This window comes from Humulus lupulus, chromosome 3 (assembly GCF_963169125.1).
Source record: "Humulus lupulus chromosome 3, drHumLupu1.1, whole genome shotgun sequence".
Lineage (NCBI taxonomy): Eukaryota > Viridiplantae > Streptophyta > Magnoliopsida > Rosales > Cannabaceae > Humulus > Humulus lupulus.
This window is the reverse complement of record NC_084795.1, coordinates 29659082-29678914: the sequence shown is the minus strand read 5'-3', so window position 1 is coordinate 29678914 and position 19833 is coordinate 29659082. Positions and strand designations below refer to the sequence as shown.

The 19833-nt window shown below is 35.3% G+C and overlaps 3 protein-coding genes across 4 annotated transcripts; 1 reads left to right on the top strand and 2 right to left on the bottom strand.

Annotated features, from left to right (window-relative positions):
* Positions 1-916: 916 nt before the first annotated feature.
* On the bottom strand, positions 917-3498 carry LOC133822437 (photosynthetic NDH subunit of lumenal location 5, chloroplastic). The gene is made up of 7 exons (XM_062254779.1): positions 3342-3498; positions 2946-3179; positions 2549-2699; positions 2356-2444; positions 2104-2158; positions 1528-1613; positions 917-1358 (listed from the first exon to the last, which is right to left on the bottom strand). The coding sequence occupies exons 1-7, from the start codon at positions 3363-3365 to the stop codon at positions 1206-1208; spliced, it is 792 nt and encodes a 263-aa protein (XP_062110763.1). The 5' UTR covers positions 3366-3498; the 3' UTR covers positions 917-1205.
* An 813-nt stretch (positions 3499-4311) lies between these two features.
* LOC133822436 (uncharacterized) lies at positions 4312-7373 on the top strand. Its single transcript, XM_062254778.1, has 10 exons — positions 4312-4575; positions 4656-4727; positions 4909-4988; positions 5221-5320; positions 5404-5457; positions 6028-6105; positions 6269-6366; positions 6457-6514; positions 6877-6998; positions 7086-7373. The coding sequence occupies exons 1-10, from the start codon at positions 4324-4326 to the stop codon at positions 7237-7239; spliced, it is 1068 nt and encodes a 355-aa protein (XP_062110762.1). The 5' UTR covers positions 4312-4323; the 3' UTR covers positions 7240-7373.
* Positions 7374-7448: 75 nt separating this feature from the next.
* LOC133822435 (uncharacterized) lies at positions 7449-15077 on the bottom strand. Of its 2 annotated transcripts, none has more exons than XM_062254776.1 (11): positions 14822-15077; positions 13661-13723; positions 13475-13548; positions 12093-12914; positions 11890-11983; positions 11695-11811; positions 10839-11600; positions 8692-10767; positions 8527-8599; positions 8168-8310; positions 7449-8051 (listed from the first exon to the last, which is right to left on the bottom strand). In XM_062254776.1, exons 1-11 carry the CDS (start codon positions 14901-14903, stop codon positions 7726-7728), a joined length of 4632 nt encoding a protein of 1543 aa, XP_062110760.1. In that variant the 5' UTR covers positions 14904-15077; the 3' UTR covers positions 7449-7725. The 2 variants fall into 2 exon arrangements, with proteins under 2 accessions (XP_062110760.1, XP_062110761.1); XM_062254777.1 differs by having other exon boundaries at positions 10839-11549.
* Between the last annotated feature and the right edge of the window lie 4756 nt (positions 15078-19833).

The following is a 19833-nucleotide window of genomic DNA, read 5'->3' as shown; positions in this document are numbered from 1 at the left end:
TAAAGAAAAAATAAAAAAGTTGATATATGGTATAATATAAAAGTTTGAGATAAATTATAAAAAAAAAATATGTTTTGGTGATGTATTTTGTAATATATTTTCTTTATAATATTTAGCTAAAACTCACAAAAACACATTCCATCAGCTCTTTTATACATATATTTATAATAGCTATACACAAACTCTAATTAATTCATATCTACGTTTAAATAACATTTACATATTATTTATATAATATTTTAATATTATTATTTTTCTTTATAAGCTTTCTCTCTCCCATTTAGTATATATATTTATTATTATTTTTTTATTTTTCAATTATTTTATTTTACTTTAATTAATAAAATATGTTTGAAGATAAAATATTTAAATGATATAGAGAAATATATAGAGAATCTGATGTATGGTATAATATAAAACTTAGATGTAAAATAAAAAAAATAAAAAAAATTTTGAAGTATTTTAAAAGATAAAGTAAAACATCCAGTACTCTAAGCTTGTTATTATTAACTATTAGAATAAAATGACTAACTATTTTTATTTTTCTTTTTGGTAACCAAAGCAATAATCCCAAGAAAGATTGGAAAGAGAGCTATGCTCGTGTAATGTACTAACCATCTTTTCTTGGTCAGTCATAGTTTTTAGTTAAAACTTGATAAAAATCAATAAAACTATTTAGTTTGACTATATAGATCTTTGTCAACCTGTCTAAAAGCCATTTTAGACAAATTATATAAAAGAAATGCTATTTTGCAAAGTGAAGTTAAAAAAAAAAGTCTATTTTCAGATTACTCATAAATAATATATATACTTTTTGACTGGATGTTTATCTCAACAATTAAAGGATAGAGAATATACCATGAAATTATGATATTATGCTGATAATTCTAAAAGTATTGAAGTTGAGCTAACCCCGTAGTTTTAAGATCCATTACTCATCCATTGGATACGAGAAACTAGAGAGCCCAAATCAGTGTTGACTGAAACAAATATTGGCCCAATAGCCATTCAAACACTAAAGAGCCATTAAAAAATAAAAACAAGAAAGGTATAGCGTAGAGCCCAATGATGACAGTGAAAGAAATACCGATCAAAGAGAAAAAATTAGACTACTCCATAACATAACTCAAACAAAAAGATCCTCTGAAAGGGTATAATTTAAACTAGTCCTAAGCTCCCAAGGGAAGCAGATGGGACGACCAAGATCAAGCGATTGGAAGCTCACCACAGTCACTCACAGTCACCTTCTTTCTAGGACGATCTCCGCGGTCGGTCTCTTGTGACTCAATCAGTCTAACAATGTCCATTCCTTCCAAAACTTGCCCAAATACCACATGCCTCTGATCCAGCCATGGTGTCTGCCATTCGCCACATATAAACAATCCAGCATTAAGCAGAAAAAAAAACTCCTGTGAATGTTACTATCTTTCTTCTATGAAAATTATGCAGTTTAAGTTGACGTATAGTGTAATGTTATACAGTATTGTTCACTTGTTAGTATCCTTTTTCTTGTCAGAATTATAATACCTTGACTGTGCATATGAAGAACTGACTTCCATTAGTGTTTGGGCCTGCATTTGCCATGCTAACAACTCCTGGACCAACATGAGTCACTACAAAATAATGAAAGAGAATTATGTCAGCAATACACATTGATAATCCAGTGACGAATCAGTAAATATTTTTGGGAGGGCAAATAGCATTTATAATGTTTTAGGCGACCTTTATTGTCATTTATTTTTCTTTTCAAAATATAGACTATATTAAAAAAAAATAGCCTAACTAATAATAAAAAATCATTGGCTATTTCCCTCCCAACGTCATGACTGGCTCTGTTACTGTGTTGCAATAGCACACACACACCACCAAAACACTAATTTTATCAGCAGCAGAGTAAGTAGATAAAGTAGCATAGTAACATAAGGAAATGACTGATGATAAATTCAGCAAATATCAGCAGTTGATAGCAGCTGGATTGACACTAATCATTCTATATCATTTCCTATTTTGGCGAGATAATAAGATAGACAGATAATTATTCAGAAAATCATTATCAACATGCTGCAACATACACATGAATAATGAAGAGGCGGTCAAACTTACACTTAAAGTTCTCATCTTTAAACGTCCGACCATAAATACTCCTACCTCCAGTTCCCTGAAATAGTCCAGCAACAAAAACTACTACACCTCAATACATAATATTTGAAACTTAAGGTGCATGATTGGAAAAGTACACACACACACATTATCATTTATATACACAATTAGTTGATTATATGCATCAATTGAAATTTCTCACAAGAAGTCATTTAATACTGCAGTGGATTTAGTACAAAATCAAATATTACTCACATTCCCTTTGTCAAAGTCCCCTCCTTGAATCATGAAATCCTTAATTACACGGTGGAATGTAGAGTTTTTGTACCCAAAGCCTTTCTCGCCTAAACAACATAGATAGTTGAGATTAAACCAACAAATTAAATAAACAGTGAGTCAATTAGAAAAGGAGAAAAACAAAAAAAATAAGACACAAAAAAAGTCTCACCTGTGCAAAGGGCACGGAAGTTCTCTGCCGTTTGGGGTACATCATCACCAAACAATCCAATTACAATTTTTCCAACAAGCTTTCCCACTGGATTCCCAATGCTTATGTCAAAAAATACTTTGTGGGTAACTTTAGATTGTAAAGGTACTGCCTGAAAATTGAAATTTTGACCCCTCAAAAGAATAACACATGTGAATAAACAGTTTAAAATTCAAAGTAGTTCTATGATGTTAGCTCCTCAAACTTACAAACTTTTCCCAAATAATCCAAATTTGACTAATGGCAATTGAATAAGTGTCAAAGCAATCCAAGAACTAGCATAAATCTTAGCTGATAATTTCGGTCACTGACTCTATTAATCCAGCTCAATACAAAAGAGTGGCGATAAGAAACTGACCTCAGCACTAGCTTGAATTGAGCTACGATGACCAATTTTCCTCCGAGAAAGGATGTGGGATGATGAGGATTTGAGAGATAAAAGACGAGACGAGCCGGTGAAGGAATCAGACGACGTCGTTAAACTGGAGGAAGAAGACACCCTGCTGGGAAGCTTGATTGAGCTGCATGTTGGGCTCACTATTCCGATCTGTGAAACGCTTTTTGAGCCCGGAAATGAGGCGACGACATTCGACTGCGACAGCACAACAGGTAGAATGAAAATGAGAGAGAAGAACAAAGATAATTGGAACTAAAATGTTCAACAAAATTTTAAAAAAATAGCCTTTTCCTCTACTTTCCATGGACCTTTCCCGTTGACCAAACAAAGTGAGGTAGAGAGAGTAAAGGGTGTTACCAGAGATGTAAAGGTGGAAGCCATTGACGATGAAGATGAAGTTTTCCTCTGTATCGCACACGATGGCTTCGTACTTTCGCAGTGTGTATTTTATGTGTCTTTTAAGGGTTAGGCGATGCTAGGGGGCAAGTTGGTCATTTCACATTTTATTTTATCTTTTTCTTTGTTGTGGAACTGTAAACTCTCGATTAATTCGAGAAACGTAGTCAAATATAATAGAAATAGTTAATTACTATCTGATATTAGTCCTAATTGACAATTTAATTCTCCCTTTTGGTTCAGTCAAATTTTTGCTTTAGTTTCTTAAAAATTAACTCTTTGTCATTTGATTTGTTATTTTGAAAATCAATATATACTCATTTGTGCTTGGGATGTTAACGAACTGGTGCTAAAAATGTAGGACTAATAGTATCATTGGGGTCCCGATCCTCTGTCCGCAGCTAAAAATGTCCTCACACTGCGACAAAGACTCGGAGTTGCCTCCCACCATGATTAACTGGTTAAGCTCTAGCGAGTGGACACATCACACATAGAAACTGGTTAATCTTTACGTCATTACATAGCAAAGAAACGAAATCTTACACCAACAAAAATATAATTTATAGTTATAAATATTCATAATTATTTGATATAAATAAGGCTGAAAAAGATTAAGCGCTTGCATATAGATGTTGAATATGGTGTGAGTCGTGTATAAGTTCTTATACATAAAGTGTGAAAAGGTTGGTGGGCATGTTAAGAGAAAGCTTTTCAAATGGTGATCACAATTACATGTGAGTGATGAAATGGTTGTGTTAGGTGAGTTGGTTTTTTTTTTCCCTCGGAGTAGGGAAGTTAGTTGTTAAGTCTTTTTTCGAGCTAATTAGGAGGAGACCAATAGGCTGCACGAGGGCGTAAAAGCCCAATATATTGGGCCCATTCTCCTTGTAACTCGAATTTAACATTATGAGTCGCGAGTGACGACTATTGCGTTTTTTCTTGCATGCGTCATAATTGTATTTATCCAAATATTATATTAAAAGCAAAAATGGCAGAGAAGTTGAGATTTGTGCTGTCAGTGCCACTCCTCCGCCCCTGCCATCTTCATCGTTTGCCGCCATTAAAGTCCTTTTGGAGCAAAACCCAGTTCAAGTTCAAGGTTTCTAGTACAAGAATGGCTTCCTCTACTGCTGTTCCTAACACCACAACCAAAGTTATAGATTCCCATTTGCATGTCTGGGCATCTCCCGAAGAGGTAAGTAGGTAACCCACTAATCAAAGGTTTGATTTTTCTTCTACTGCTACAACAATGTTAAGTTTTGTTTATTCATACAGGCCGTAGATAAATACCCTTACTTTCCAGGCAATGAGCCCACTTTACCTGGGTCTGTCGATTTCTTGCTGCAGGTATGAATCTTGCTTCTATGACCATAATTGATTTTTATCCATTTGTAAGTTGAAGATTTTTTTCTTTTCAGTTGAATATTTTTCTATCCAAGAAAATTAATAATTGTAAATTTTATATCATTTTATGCTCCTTTCACATGGAATAATGATGGTTGCTCATTGCCAATGTGAAACGTTCCAGTGTATGGAAGAAGCAGGTGTTGATGGTGCCCTTATTGTGCAGCCCATTAATCATAAGTTCGACCATTCTCTAGTAACAAGGTTCGATTAAAAATTTGAATGTCTTTTTTATGATCATTATATAGGGGCATAAAAGTGTAGCTTTTAGAAAGACTGCAAAGCCACATAACATTATTGTTGACATGAACAGTCTATGGGATAGCGAGGGTTATAATGTTGTCCTGTCATGTCATGTCAGTTAATGTAAGTTATGGAACACAGCAGATGAAGTGATAAATCAATGCTGTATAAATCCTTTATAATGTTTCAACAGTGTGCTGCAGAGGTACCCGTCCAAATTTGTGGGATGCTGCCTTGCTAATCCAGCCGATGATGGAAGTGGGGTTAAACATCTTGAACACCTTGTTTCTAAGGTCTTTTTGAAATCTCAGATGATTGACTAACCAGCAATTATGACTATAAAATATGAGCTTGACATGATACTCTTTGACGCCAGGATGGTTATCGAGCTGTTCGCTTTAACCCGTATTTATGGCCATCTGGTCAAAAGGTATTAGCTTTCGTCTCATTTGAGATTTTTAGCCTGTGTTGTATAGCAAGTTGATTAAAAAAAATCCTTTACATGCTATTAGAAATAGAAAGAATGATCTTGTTATCATGGATTAGAAAATTTTATTATAGCCTATTTTCTTTGTTACATTCATCAAAATGATAAATGGTGTTTGGAAAGTACCACCCCAGCTAATCAGAGGCAGAGGTTCAAATATCCAGGTGGTTCATGAAAAAGTAATGTACTACTCATATTAACGCTGAACATATACCTCCTGGAATTCCATGAAACAAACCTTGGTATCTCAAATGTAAGGCAGATCTAGTAACTGCAAGAGTATCAATTCCTTTTAGTTTAGCTTCTGTGAATGTAAAATTGTATAGACAACAACCCATACTATGAGACATGATTTTGGATACATCCTTGTTGGTCCCCATAAACGTTCTTGGTACAAACATCCAAGGCAATAGTGAGGGAGGTCCAGATATATGGTTTTTATGATTAATATGTATTAGGATTTTTGCTTTTTTCTTTCCTTTTTCTTGAAATGATGATTAAGGATTTATGTAGATGACAAATGAGATTGGGAAGGCATTGTTCTCAAAGGCTGGGGAACTTGGAATACCAGTGGGATTCATGTGTATGAAGGTATCATGATTATCTATCATTTTGCAAACACATTGTAGATTATTTTATCCTGTACACTTAATGTGAAATGTACCTTTTCACTTTAATATAATGGATGCTTCTCAGTACTTAGTATCATCTTCCCCCTCGTCCTTTTTATTAATTTTTTTTTTTTGTTGGAAAGGGTCTCAGCACTCATTTATCAGAAATAGAGAAACTGTGTACCGAGTTCCCGTCAACATTTGTATTGCTTGATCATTTTGCTTTCTGCCAACCACCAACGTAAGCACTCTCTCTCTCTCTGCTGGCAAAATAGAAACTCAAATCTAGACCAGCATGTGCTATTGTTACATCTTAAATGTTGTCTTGCAGAAATGATGAAGAGAGTAAAGCTTTCTCTGAGCTTTTAAAGCTTTCCAGATTCCCACAGGTATAATTGATTTGAATGCCTTTCAAAGTTTCCTTTTCGCATGCTAGTGCTGTACTCCTGTTCTTTCAAAGCTGTACTTATCCATAAGAAACTTTTTGCTGTTAGTGCCTAGTGGAGATTACCATTTAGATTTCATTGGTTTTGTGGAAATTTTTTGTAATAAGTGATTGAATCTTGGAATTCTTACTCTTTAAAACTTCAATTTAAGCACTTTTTTGTTTTTTTAGTACGGCATGGATGAAGGGATGATTACTTGAGCAATTGGAATACAAATATGGATATCAATCACTACATCTGAATTTTGCAATGCATTATGCATTTGTTTCAATTTGCATCTTGAAGTCTACATTTTTATTTTACAGGTACATGTAAAATTCAGTGCCCTTTTCCGGGTGTCAAGAAAGCAATTTCCATATGATGATTTGGCCAATCCACTGTATCAACTCGTTTCCGCCTATGGTGCCAACCGTGTCATGTGGGGCAGGCAAGTGTTTTTCATGGTTACATTGCATTCCTTTAGGCATCAACCTTAAGCCAAATAGTTTATAAGCATTGATTGAATTTGCTGCAGTGACTTCCCATTTGTGGTTCCTGAATGTGGTTATAAAGGTGCCAAAGAAGCCGTTTCACTTATTGCCAATCAAGCTTCTTTATCAGCTACGGATTTAGAATGGATCATGGGAAGAACTGTGATGGAACTTTTTTCAAGCCAATGGCAACCATGAGAGCAATAAGACAAAGTTGTGTACCATAATCTCTTCTTTTTAATTTTTCTCTTTCTACCAAGGATTAATTGCATATTTATTGCTAAAATATTCTTGTAAAAATCCTCTATTGTATTTGATAGTTTTGGTCCTTACACCGGAGAATAAATTAGTAATAATGAATATAAAGACAAGGAAAACAATGATGAACATTGTTGTGTACAACTAACTCTATTGACTAACTACTTTCATTATTAACCTTGTTAGTCTGTGCCTATACAAAACTATGTACCGTTGCTGCACACTCGTATTTGAAAAAACAGGCAATTTTGCCATTCATCCCCTCCTTTTCTCACCATTTTACTAAGATGGCAAAAGGGGAAGAAGAGAAGAAAAAAAATTAAAGAATTTTCAGAAGAAAATAATTTACACTGAAAACCCGTAAACCTTAAAGAAAAAAAATAATACAAAGGAAAAAACACAAAAATGGGGGTTGGTGCTAAACTTCTAATCATCTGCTCGTTGTATTTCACCCATCATGATACGGTTGCTGGTGACTTTGAAGCCGAGGAGAGCAGGGTCGATTTGCCTCCCCTTTTTTCCCTTCTTTTTCCCGCTTCGCCCTTGTGTTCCATCTGATGATTCAGATGTAGAATGGGCATCTGGTGGAGCCACCTTCTTTGCAGTACTCTTTAGCATGTCCATGAAGGATGCTTCTGAGACATCTGCTTCACTGCCAGATGAAGATCGGCGGAAGCGCATGTCCCTCTTGGAAGAGGCTGGTAAGTCTGAAACTTGGTTTATTGAATTACTCGATGTATCTTGACAAACCCCTGAAATGACCCCAGCTATGATTATTAAGACGAAAATGAAGGTTTACTCCATTCAATCTAATCTTTCCTTTTGTCACAAGCCAACTGAAAACATATAAAAACAGTTATCAACCTACCATCAGGCATGCCACTTGAAGAAATTTTCCCCCTAGAAACTGGATCAGGTGCTAGCTCAGACAAACCATCCTGCGATGAGGGCGTACGTGGCACAGGTGGTCGTCTCAATAGAATACTTTCTTGCCCTTTGAGCAAGAATGCCCTGTCATAAAGAGGTCCAAAATAAGATGCGAACAATGTAATATGCTCCCATTTGAATTAAGACACCATGTCTGTGTATAAGGATGTCCTATTTTAGGTACTTGTGCTGCTGCTTCTTAAAATACTAATCAACCAGCTATTCTGGTCCTCAAACAGGCCTATGTAAATTAGACGAGCTCTCCTCCTGTTCATATAAAGTACACAGAGCGTAGCTTACCTATCTTTTGCAACATCGTCCAAATAGGAATGAGAATGATCACACTTGTTATCGTAAATGCCTGCACTCCCACCTGGAATATATAAATAAAATTATTCTAGTCTCACAAAAATATATAAAAATAAATGACCCATTGCAGCTGAAGGGAAAAGAACAACAAATTACCGGTAACCCCAAGGGAAGAATGCCTGCTCAAGGCATTCATTGATCTCTCGTGATCTAGAGCTTCCAAGCCTGCTTGCTCCACCATGCTTTGTGGCATCTCAAATTCCCGACCTTTCATCATACCCTCACTTTTCAACCCTCGCAGCTCCAGCTGCTGTTTGTGCAGAGAGGATACTCCAGAATCAGTGTTCACTTCTTGTGCTGGTTCACTTCGACTTGAACCATAAATGCCCACCCCAAATGAATTATTTAAATTAGCTTCTCGATCTGGAGGCAAAGTAAAAGGTAGTTCAGATGAGCCTGACCTAGCATAATGGTTGCCTAATACCTTTTTCTCAAAGGTTGTTTTATTACCCATATCCAACGATTCAGAAACATAATTGCCTGATTTCTGATTGAGCAACTCCAACAATCTCTTTGACTTCTCATCATCTGATAACCATAAATTAGAATCCTCAGAAATCATTTTTGCCTGTGATTCCCTTTTCTGTCGCTCTGCAGTGATATGCGACTGTTGAAACCAAGAATCAACAAAGTAATTTTCTAGCTGCTCATTCTTCTCAGACCAACGGTTCTCAATTCCATCCACACATGGAACCTGAAATTGATTAGTAATTGAAGGGTGCTGAGGACCAACACTATGAACTCCGGAAGGAAATGGTCCCACTTGACTGGAAATTTTCATTCGTGCACTTGACTCATGCATATCCAAACCATGAGCACGAGCCATGGCATTTACAGCATCCAAATTCATCCCTGAAGCACCCTGAGGACAAGACATTGACAGCTCAAATGGCAGTGAGCCAGGCTCATAAATCCCTTGCTGAAGCCGCTCCTGAACAAAATGATTCCGCTCAAGATGGCTCACCTGCTCTCCATGAGATGACCTCTGTTGCTGCTGATAAACATCTAAAGGACTAAATCCAGAAGAGTGAGCTCGGTGACTACCACCATGGGCCCTGAAGAACTGATTAGACTCATTGGCTGGCCAAACTGAATTGACATGCCTCTGTTCTTCCATACTTGTTCGCTGCCTCAATCCCGTCGACATCTGCCTTGCTTGCAACAGCTCCTGCTGAAGCATCTGTTGTTCCAAAGATTGTTGCTGTCCATGCTGTGCACGGGACATTGCATCATATAAATCTCTTGGATGTTCTTGCTGTGGGGTTTGACCAATCTTTGCTTGAATGAGAAGCTCTAGAGATGGATCTGCATTCCTAGGTGTGTGGTGAGACTGTTGTTGCAGATGATTTAAAAGGTGCTGCTCTAAAAATACTTGATCTAGAACATTATTGGCCCTCACAGGATCAAGATGTGGTTGTACAAAAGCAGGTTCATGCATTTGACTATGCATCAACTGTTCAAGAGACAGTTGTCGTGCATGAGATTGCTGTTGTTCCTGCAAAAGCTTTTGCTTATGATGAAATTGCTGTTGCTGCATTTGATAATGCTGCTGCTGCTGCTGGAGCTGAAGCTGTCGATGCTGTTGCAGCTGAAGTGTCTTCATAAGATGTTCTAGTTCTGGTGCAGAGAGGTTAGCCAATTGTTGGGGATGAATAAGACTTTGATTTGGCAAATGCTCTAAAACTGACTCATTTAATTGTGCAAAATTAGACAACATATTTCTCTGCTGGAGATTCTGTTGCAGCAACTGTTGTGACATCAGCTGATCGGCTAAATCAACATGGCTGGGTTCATGTTCTATACGTGATAAATTGTGAGCAGTGATCATATTTTGATACAGGTTGGGATCGGAAAGTTGGTTTTTCCTGTAATCATCAGACCAAGAGTCAGCAACAAGAGCTGGATCGGCCATACCACCAAAAGAAGCAGTCCTGCCCATGCTAGAAGACACACTAGATGACTGTGCATAGTTTGTTTGAGCACCTTCCAGCTCCGACCACAGCAAGCCAAAAGGATGCAACTTAGTTTCAGTTTGATTTCGCAATCCAGGTTCTGTAAATTCAGGCAAGGGGCGAATGTGGCTACCAGAACTTGCCAAAGGATCAGGAGGGTTCACAGAAGCCTTTGCAATAGGATAGCCAGTGTTCATTGGTCTTCCTGGAAAAATAATTTCTAGAAAACAAAGACCTATTAGAATGCTATATAAAGAAAAACCCACAAAAGCAATAGATCACAGAAGTTACCTTCATCTTGTCCATCAAAACCATGAAAGCTTTGATCCTTGAAATGTGGCTGTTGGGGATTTTCATCCTCGGATATTCTTAACCGAACAAGCTCATCTGGGAGGTTGTTGAACTCAGGTAAGGATGGGCTGGGTTCGTTTCCAATAGATAAATCGGCATTTCCAAAAGCAGGAGCAGAAGGTAAATTAGTCCCCAAAACTACTCCAAAAGCTCCAGATTCTTCTAGGTCCACGTTTTGATTAATATTATACCCTTGGCCATCCCATGCTTTCAGATGTGGCATGACCTCACCCAAATCTCGAAAAGGCGTTCCTGCAGGAGCATCTGCCAGGCGGACTGGCAAGTCTGTTCCAAAAAAACCTTGCTCAAACCATGAGATGATATCAACCCCTAGATATGGTCCCTGGGTCATTCCTTGAGGATCAAGGTAACACAAGCATAAATCTTCAGGTAAGACATCCTTTTCCAACCCGTTCAAATCAATGGAGGTGTCCCCATTCTGATTGTCCTCGGTAAAAGGAAAAATATAGTGAGAACCTTGATTTTTTGGCAGCTTGGAACTAACGTCAGAATCAAAAGAACCAATGTTGTCGGCACAAGAATGACTGGTAAAAGAAGAATCTAACTTCTGTCTATTTGTATTGACATCATGCTGAAATACACTAAGGCATGCACCACCAATATCTACGTCACTTCCGATACCAGTACTTTCTGAAATAAATATCATCCAAACATCATTAGAAAGAGAAGTACCAGTACTTTCTGAAATAATATATTAACAAAACATCATTAGAAAGAGAGATGACAGGGTTGAGAGCAAAATATATATCCAGAGTATTACAAAAATTCCACCCACCTTCTACCAAAGTATTATCACCATTTGCAAACTCTTGCATCGTATTATTAGTCTCCTCAACAAGGGTTGAGGGCAGAATTTCCACAGCTTCATCTACTGATTCAAGGTCTCCAACACCTAGATAGTAAACACCATTTAGAATAAAAAGGCAATAATAATGGGCAGAGGTCAGTTGCCACTGAGTTAGAAAATTACCTGTCATATTTTCAGTTGATCTCCCATTTTTAGATGAATTATACACCACACCACTACTCGTGATCTTTCCCTTCCATATATTGCTAAGGGTGGCCTGTTATGATCAAGTTACAAAAATAAATTTCAGTGAAACAAAAACAAAAATTACGTACAGAAGGCAATACAGAAAATAAATAAGATCATTGCAAGAATCTATTTGCTACCTCCTCTGCAGCATCAGGGGCAACAAAAGCCAATGGTTCAATGAAGCCTACTTCTGTTATAGGAGGTGAGTCCACCATCTCATTTGGCATCGTAACAAAAGATGGATCAAGCTGATTCTGACGATATAGGTCAAGAAGTTTCCCCCTTGGATAGCAAAACCTATCAGCTGAGTACCTTGGCTTTCCAGGAACACTTTCAGTTCTGTCAGAACAAGATGATCTCCCACTAACATTGGACCTTCCTCGTCCCCGGGCAAATCCTAAATTTGAAACCTCCACCTTTCCTCTTTCAAGTCCAAATCCAGGTGCAGCACGATATGTAGCTGAACCACTGGGGTGAACTTCCATTCTATGGCGTGGCCTCCATTTATCACGAGAGTCTGAGTCACGCTCAGAAGTGGGACGGTTGCTACCTACAGTAGTCTGGCTTTCACTGTGAGTATCTTCCTTCTCCACATCCGTTCTCTTCTCATTTCGAGGTTCCTTATCTTTGTCTTCAGGACCCCACCTAGACGACCATTTGTTGTCGCGTCTGGTTTCATGTGCAGAGTTACGACCATCACTCCATCGCTCAGAAGTAGGCAATGCTCTATTGTCAATAGTTTCTCTCATTGAAGTGTTGTCTCGGCGCTCCACTTTCCTGCGCTCTCTTCTACCGCCAAGTAAGCTAGTTTCTCTTTCCTCTTCACGCCAGCGGCGACTACTTTCACCATCAGTGTTAACCCGCCTTCGGTCCTTTTTGTCCTCCAACCCTTCCAAACGCCAACCATCCTTCTGGTTGCTTTCTGTGGAGTTTCCTAGTGAACTTGAAGGACGTAATTCCTGTCATCATATAAAAGAATGCCAAGAAAAGGGCTCAAAAGTCTTGAAAGGCCAAGTGACCCAGCTTAGGTGAATCAATATACATTAATTTGATTTAAAAGAAGGGGAAAAAGAGAGAGAGAGAGTCAAGAAATAACACATTCTTGAGAGCCAGAGGCTCTTAAAAAGAGAAAAAAAAACTAGAAGAATTAGAATATGATATACTGGTGTTCTGCTCAGTGATATTAGGAAGCCTGAAAGCTGAAGACTTTAAATTAAATAACCATAGCAACTAAACATTGGTGGGGGTCAGAACCAAGTTAAAATATAAATACTAGTAGCATATGATATAATTACAATATTATCTATGTTCCGATCGTATCATCGCAATAGTATAGAACAATATTTAAGATCTAAAGTTTCAGCCCAAAAAACAGTACATATATAGTTTTTCTTTTTTTAAAAAAATAAAGATAGAAACAAAGAAATACATAATTATTATGCCAAGGAAAATCTACAGTTACTTTTTGTGAAGGAAAAAATGAAAGTAACCACATTCCAAGATGTCCAGAAGCACATACCATCTTCGAGTCAGTTGGTTTGGCATAAAGCCACTGGGGAGACAAAGGTATGCTGCTTTCTGAAACCAGTAAATCTGCAGGAATTGGTAAAAGCAATATAAATCACATAAACAAAATAAATTACAAAACTCATTGCTCCATTCCCACCCAAAAAAACAAACAAACAAACAAAGGAAATATGAATACCTTTGGACTCATCAAGTAACCCACTATGCACCTTTTCCTCACCATTTTCTCCAGAAGTTTCAACTATTAAAGCATCGAAGACATAACAGAATATTATAAGAACTTAAAAAACAATTACCAGTTTTGTTCTAAAGACTCAACTGGTAATTATACTAATAATAACAACAATATCCAAAATCTTAATGGGGGCGTATTATTACTTTTATAATTGCTTTTAATGTTATTATTTTAAATCAAATTTATCAAGCAGGAATGCAGTTGTACCCCTTGGTTCTGACTGTTAAGCAATATTATCACGGAAGTAGTTTTGAGATTTCATAAAATTTCAACCAAGTAAAATGTCACACTCAGACCATCCATTGTAGAAAATGACTCTAATTACAACATTCCTGAAATATATGTCTAATCCAATGTAGTGAAGCAATTTAATTCTCACATGTATGTAGCTATATGCATTAAACTATAATATATCAACATAATCTAACCAACCAAAAAAGAAAAAGATAAGTATATGAAAAAATAAAAATGAATAGATCCCTAAAATATTTGCATGTACTACCACATGTGAATGCATTAATAACAAGTCAAAAAGAACTCGGCACCAAGCAAGTCTTAATACTAAATGAATTGAAGTTACTGTAAACATCTCAGATTACTTCCTCTGTATGAATCCCATGACCAATCCCAGAATTTAAAACACACGTATAAAACTATATAAGAGAATCGATCAGCTAAAATGGATTTGGTTTAGTATGATGATCTTAAATGCCCACTTAATGGCAACATAAGACCTTAAAGCACAAAAATTACACATCAAATAACATATTTATGGAAATGAGATCTAATCCATGCAGAAAATTCAAAATCCGTGTATCTCTTATTTACTTTACTTAGAAAACTTACATGAGAATTTGAGAATTATTAAAAAAAAATTGAACGGATTGACCATAAAAATTCCATTTTAGTTTTATTGCAAACGAAATCAACAAATGAAATGAATATGCTAAAAATTGAAGGTATTCCATGTTTAACTAAGAGGTTTCAGATCAATAAACCTAAATCTCGCATTCGCTTCGAATCCATCGAATTCGCCATATAGGCAATCGAAGCTATAAAATTAAATATAAAAATGAAAGTAAATCAAACAAGAGAATGAAATACCTTTGGAAGTCCAGGACTGGTCGGGCGGTTTAGAATTCGAGGGAAGGATAACGTCCGGTAGATCGAACTTTCGGTCAGCCATCTCAAGAAGGAGCAAGTAGAGAGAGAGAGAGAGAGAGAGAATGATCGATAGAGATAAATAAGAGTGTTCGTTTGTACAAGAAGAGTTGCAGAGTAAGAGAGAGAAGAAAGGGGTGAGAAGAAGGAGAGGAGGAGGGTTTGGGTTTGTTTGGGTTCACAACCAGCCAAAACAACTAATCCAAAAAAAATTAAAAATTAATTTAATTATTCAGATTGCTTTTCTTTTTAGGCTTTCATTTAATTTGGATTATGTTAAATTTTTATTGACTTTGTTTCTCAACCTTATCATTTATTAAAGAGTATTACCATGGGTTAAGACGGTGTTACAACACTATTTGTCTTGATATATTATTATTAGTATTGGTATACTAAATTATACCAATCAAAATTAATATTGGGTAGTATCTTATAACAATAATCTTTATTAAAAGACAAATATGATTTTTTTCGTTGGAAAGTAAGATTGTATTTCAGGTGTTCATACTTTTGTAAGTTTCAATTAATTTTTTATTATTTATGATTTTTTTTAGAGAAAAATAAAAATCTAGTACTATAAAAACTGTATAGGTATAAAATAAACTCATTGATTTGGAATAGGAATATACTTTATTATTTTTACGATTTGGAATTTGGATTTTTTATTCCTAAATTTTAACAATAAAGAAGAATCCTCATAAAAAAAATTCTTAATTTGAGGATGAATTGAATTTGAATTTGAATTTGAATGAGGATCAGATACAAACAAAAATCATAGTGATTAATAATTTGTTTTCCATTGTTTTTTTTAATTAGATTTTGTTATTTTTACTCAAACAAACTCCTTTTATTTGGATAAGACTTTTTTCCTCTTGTGTGGACTTTCTGTAGGAATGCCACAACATTTCAATCATAGCATACCATATCAGTTACAACCCTCTTTTCAAAGCCATATCCAAAAATAACATTTTCAAGCAACACTACCTACTACACACCCCCATGCCCTCGTGGGCTTGTAGAAAAATAATTGTTTCCTTTTAAATTGATTTTGATTGGAATTAGGTTTGTTTTGAAAAAATGTATATAATTTTTTAAATTAAAACCTGTGTTTTGGTCTATAATCTATAATTCTATATCATTCCAAGTAGTTTTTCTTATTATTTCAATATTTTATATATAAAAAAAAATTAATGATAGACACCCCCATGTGGTTACCATCATTTTGACTGTCTAGTGAATAAAGTTTCTCTTTCTTTAAGACAGAAAACGTTTGCAAGATTAGTTTTGATAATATGTATAAAATAAGAAGAAAAAAAACACTTACTAGTTACTTCTAAAATACAATAAAATAGGTTCCTCAAAAAAAATATACAATAAAATAGCTAAGGGATGCACGGCCATTTATGTAAATCTTCATTACTTTTTCACTAAAGGCTCAAAAGTATTGGTAATTAAACTACACATTCAATTAATTTAAGAAGTCATTTGAGGTTGCTTTTTTCAAGATTCAAATTTCCATGTTGAATCATCATCACAAATCATCATCACATCAATTTTATTATTAGTACAAATAATATGATCTAACATTATTATATATACATAATGCATTGGATAACCAAAACTATAATACTGTATACTTTAAATAGTGTTAAACTCATTAATCGAGTCGGTTGGTCGTAAACATGTAATTAAGGATAATTAACAAGTTAGGATTAAAAAATTTGGTCAAAAAAAGTAATCATTTCACTAAAAAATTTAAGTTCGTACATGGGATCCCAAAATAAACAATAAAATGTCATTTGCAATTCAAAAGAATACAACAGGTCGACCTAAGCGGCAAAATTAGGGTTCGACCCTAGTTCCTCTGTGAATCCCTGGACGTGGTGGTCGAGCAAGCTACATGTAACAGCCTAAACTCCAGGGACCGTTACGGTGTGCATTTTAAACAGTGCTAAACTCGCTAATTGAGTCATTTGGCCATAATCGTGTAACTAAGTATGATTAGCAGTTTAGGGTTAAAAAAATTTGGTTAAGATATATCGTTTTACTAAAACGTTTACTGTATACATTGAATCCCAAAAATATAATTTAAAGGTCTATTACAAGAAAATATTTACAACCAGTCAATCTAAGCGGCAAAATAAGGTTTAACCCTAGTTCCTCTTTCAACCCTCAGTCGTGGCGGTCGAGCAGCCGCATATATACATATCATCACCTAAGCTCTCCAACTCAAGGATGATCCAACTTTCTTTTGCCTTTATCTGCACCACATAGCACCCGTGAGCCAAAGCCCAGCAAAAAAACTCAATATGCTCATGAACAGTAATAAAATGTTATCAAATCATAATGTGCATACCTAGCAATAATAGCCTTAATCACGCATGCAAGCAGGTACAAATAAATGTTTATGGAGTCCTGCACTCTGAGTAGATGACTAGTAAGTCTCTCACTCTATGGTAGATGACTAGCAAGTCAATCTCGGTCAGATGACTAGTAAGTCAATCTCGGGGTGGGTGACTAATGGGTCACACCCTACATAGGTGGCTAATGAGTCACACTCTGTATAGGTGGCTAATGAGTCACACTCTATATAGATGACTAATGAGTCTATCTCGGTGTGGATGACTAATGAGTCACACCCTGTATAGGTGACTAATGAGTCACACTCTGTATAGAATACTAATGAGTCTATCTCTGTGTTGATGACTAATGAGTCACACCCTATATAGGTGACTAATGAGTCACACTCTGTATAGAAGACTAATGAGTCTATCTCTATGTGGGTGACTAATGAGTCACACTCTGTATAGGTGACTAATGAGTGATGGACCCAAAACGGGTTTGTTTTAAATATTTATAACTCGCAAGCGCACGAATCGTATATGGAATATAGTATTCGTGTAAGCACGAGATCTGTAACGACCTCATTTCTTAACATACATATATATTATAAAACAAAACAATTTTTAACCTGAATACGACAATACTGAAATTCTGAATTTACAAAAAACTTTATTAAACATTACATAAACTAATGTTCATAACTTTAAACCATACAATACCCACAAACTAAATAAAAACTTTATCTTACATACAAATCTCAATACTTTTATAAATAATTTTTGTGGCGTTACTACACCTTAACGTAGAATTAGAGATGTATCCAACCGATAACTTTAAAAGCTTTATATAAATTACAACGTTCATGAAATACTTTTAAAGCTTTATGTAAATTATAAAGTTCACAAAATACTTTTTATGAAATATAAATATAAAATCAAGTTTCTCGTTTATTTATAAAATAGCATAGCAGAACTCCATTCCCTTCAGGTCAGCCTCATATGTACAGTCATGTTGGCTCCACGTATACTCATCAACCATTTATATTTGGGGCATCTTACCTACAGTACAAAACATTATCTAATGAGCTAAGGCTCAGTAAGTAGAATAACTACCTTATATGCATTAAAATAAACGTGCAACATGCTATGTATTTTCTTTCTTTCTTTCACTTTCCTATCTTTTAGGCCCTAGAGGATGCTGCTGCCGGCATTACATAGGGAATCACATTCCCACCTGAACATAAACATGATAATAGGGAATTTCTCCCTCATAAACATTCATCATATATAGGGAAGTACATCTCCCTCCTTACTTATTTGGGACTTAGGTCTCCCAAGCAGCACCTCTACTTTAACGCTTTCAATAACTTGTTTGTGAACATTAAGCGTGCTTATGCATAATAAATATAACATTTTTTAAAATAACTTATGCATAAGAACATGGCAAGATAACATATAAAGCATATAAATGCACATAAGACACATAAAAGACTTGTATTGTAGATGAGGATTCTGCATACCTTGCGTCTTGATAAAACAACTGAAATTGTTAGCTTCCTGATAAAAACAAAAACTATTAACTTACATAAAATCTACATGATGTAACTTTAGTTTATGATTGTTGTTATTCTATTTTTCTTATTTTATTGTTTATTTTAGGTCTAGGCGTATGGTCATACTATATTTGTCCATGGGAAGGTTCTGGTCTAAAAGTTGTGGTCATGGTCATACGGAAAAGTCCAGGTCATAATACTTGTCCATAATAATAGGGAATAAGGTTATAAGAGTCCATAATAATAGTCCAAAGTATGACCATAGCCTATATAAGTTTAGTATTATGAAGATACATATAAAATAGTTTATATTTCAATTTTAGCATTGTAAATTATAACGACATGGTAAAGTAATCTATATATAAATTTTTGGCATTATAACGGCATAGTAAAGTAATCTATATATAACTTTTGGCATTATAACGGCATAGTAAAGTAATCTATATATAACTTTTGGCATTATAACGACATAGTAAAATAATCTATATATAAATTTTGGCATTATAACGGCATAGTAAAATAATCTATATATAAATTTTTAGACATAGTAGCATAATCTATATATAAATTTTTAGACATAGTAGCATAATCTATATATAAATAATAGCTAAATAATTGAACTGAAAGGCTCGGGAAGGAACTTACCCAAAAAGGTCTTCGTAGGCTAGTGTTACAGACAGAACTTCACCTAGATTTTAGAGATTTAAAACTTTAAAAAAGTGTTAAGAAGAGTTTTAGGCAGAGTGAGAGAAAGAAAGATTTTTCGTAATTCAAAAATGAATTCTGAAAGGCTCTATTTATAGGAAAACATTGGGTTACTATGTTGCATAGTAAAATAATAAAATATTAAAAATACCAAGCATAGTAAAATAATAAAATATTCAAAATATCAAGCATAGTAATTTGCTTAAGTCATCACTATATCACTACTGCATTAACATGTGGGACCCATGGGGTGGACCCCGCTGTGGGACCCATGTAGACCCTACTGTGGGACCCACTATGAATAGTACCCAGTGAATAGTAAAAAAATGAAAATTTCTCAATCTTCTTATATTAC

Bases quoted from the DNA above. Each gene is read 5' to 3' on its own strand.
- LOC133822437 (XM_062254779.1), bottom strand. From the start codon at position 3,365: ATGGCTTCCACCTTTACATCTCTG. The intron at 3,180-3,341 runs GTAACACCCTTT...GTGCTGTCGCAG, and splicing joins CTTCCACCTTTACATCTCTG to TCGAATGTCGTCGCCTCATT. The intron at 1,359-1,527 runs GTATTATAATTC...GGCGAATGGCAG, and splicing joins TCTTCATATGCACAGTCAAG to ACACCATGGCTGGATCAGAG.
- LOC133822436 (XM_062254778.1), top strand. From the start codon at position 4,324: ATGCGTCATAATTGTATTTATCCAAATATTATATTAAAAGCAAAAATG. The intron at 5,458-6,027 runs GTATTAGCTTTC...GGATTTATGTAG, and splicing joins TATGGCCATCTGGTCAAAAG to ATGACAAATGAGATTGGGAA. The intron at 6,999-7,085 runs GCAAGTGTTTTT...AATTTGCTGCAG, and splicing joins AACCGTGTCATGTGGGGCAG to TGACTTCCCATTTGTGGTTC.
- LOC133822435 (XM_062254776.1), bottom strand. From the start codon at position 14,903: ATGGCTGACCGAAAGTTCGATCTACCGGACGTTATCCTTCCCTCGAAT. The intron at 13,724-14,821 runs GTATTTCATTCT...ATGCTTTAATAG, and splicing joins CCAGTCCTGGACTTCCAAAG to TTGAAACTTCTGGAGAAAAT. The intron at 8,052-8,167 runs GTAGGTTGATAA...GGGTCATTTCAG, and splicing joins TTCAAGTGGCATGCCTGATG to GGGTTTGTCAAGATACATCG.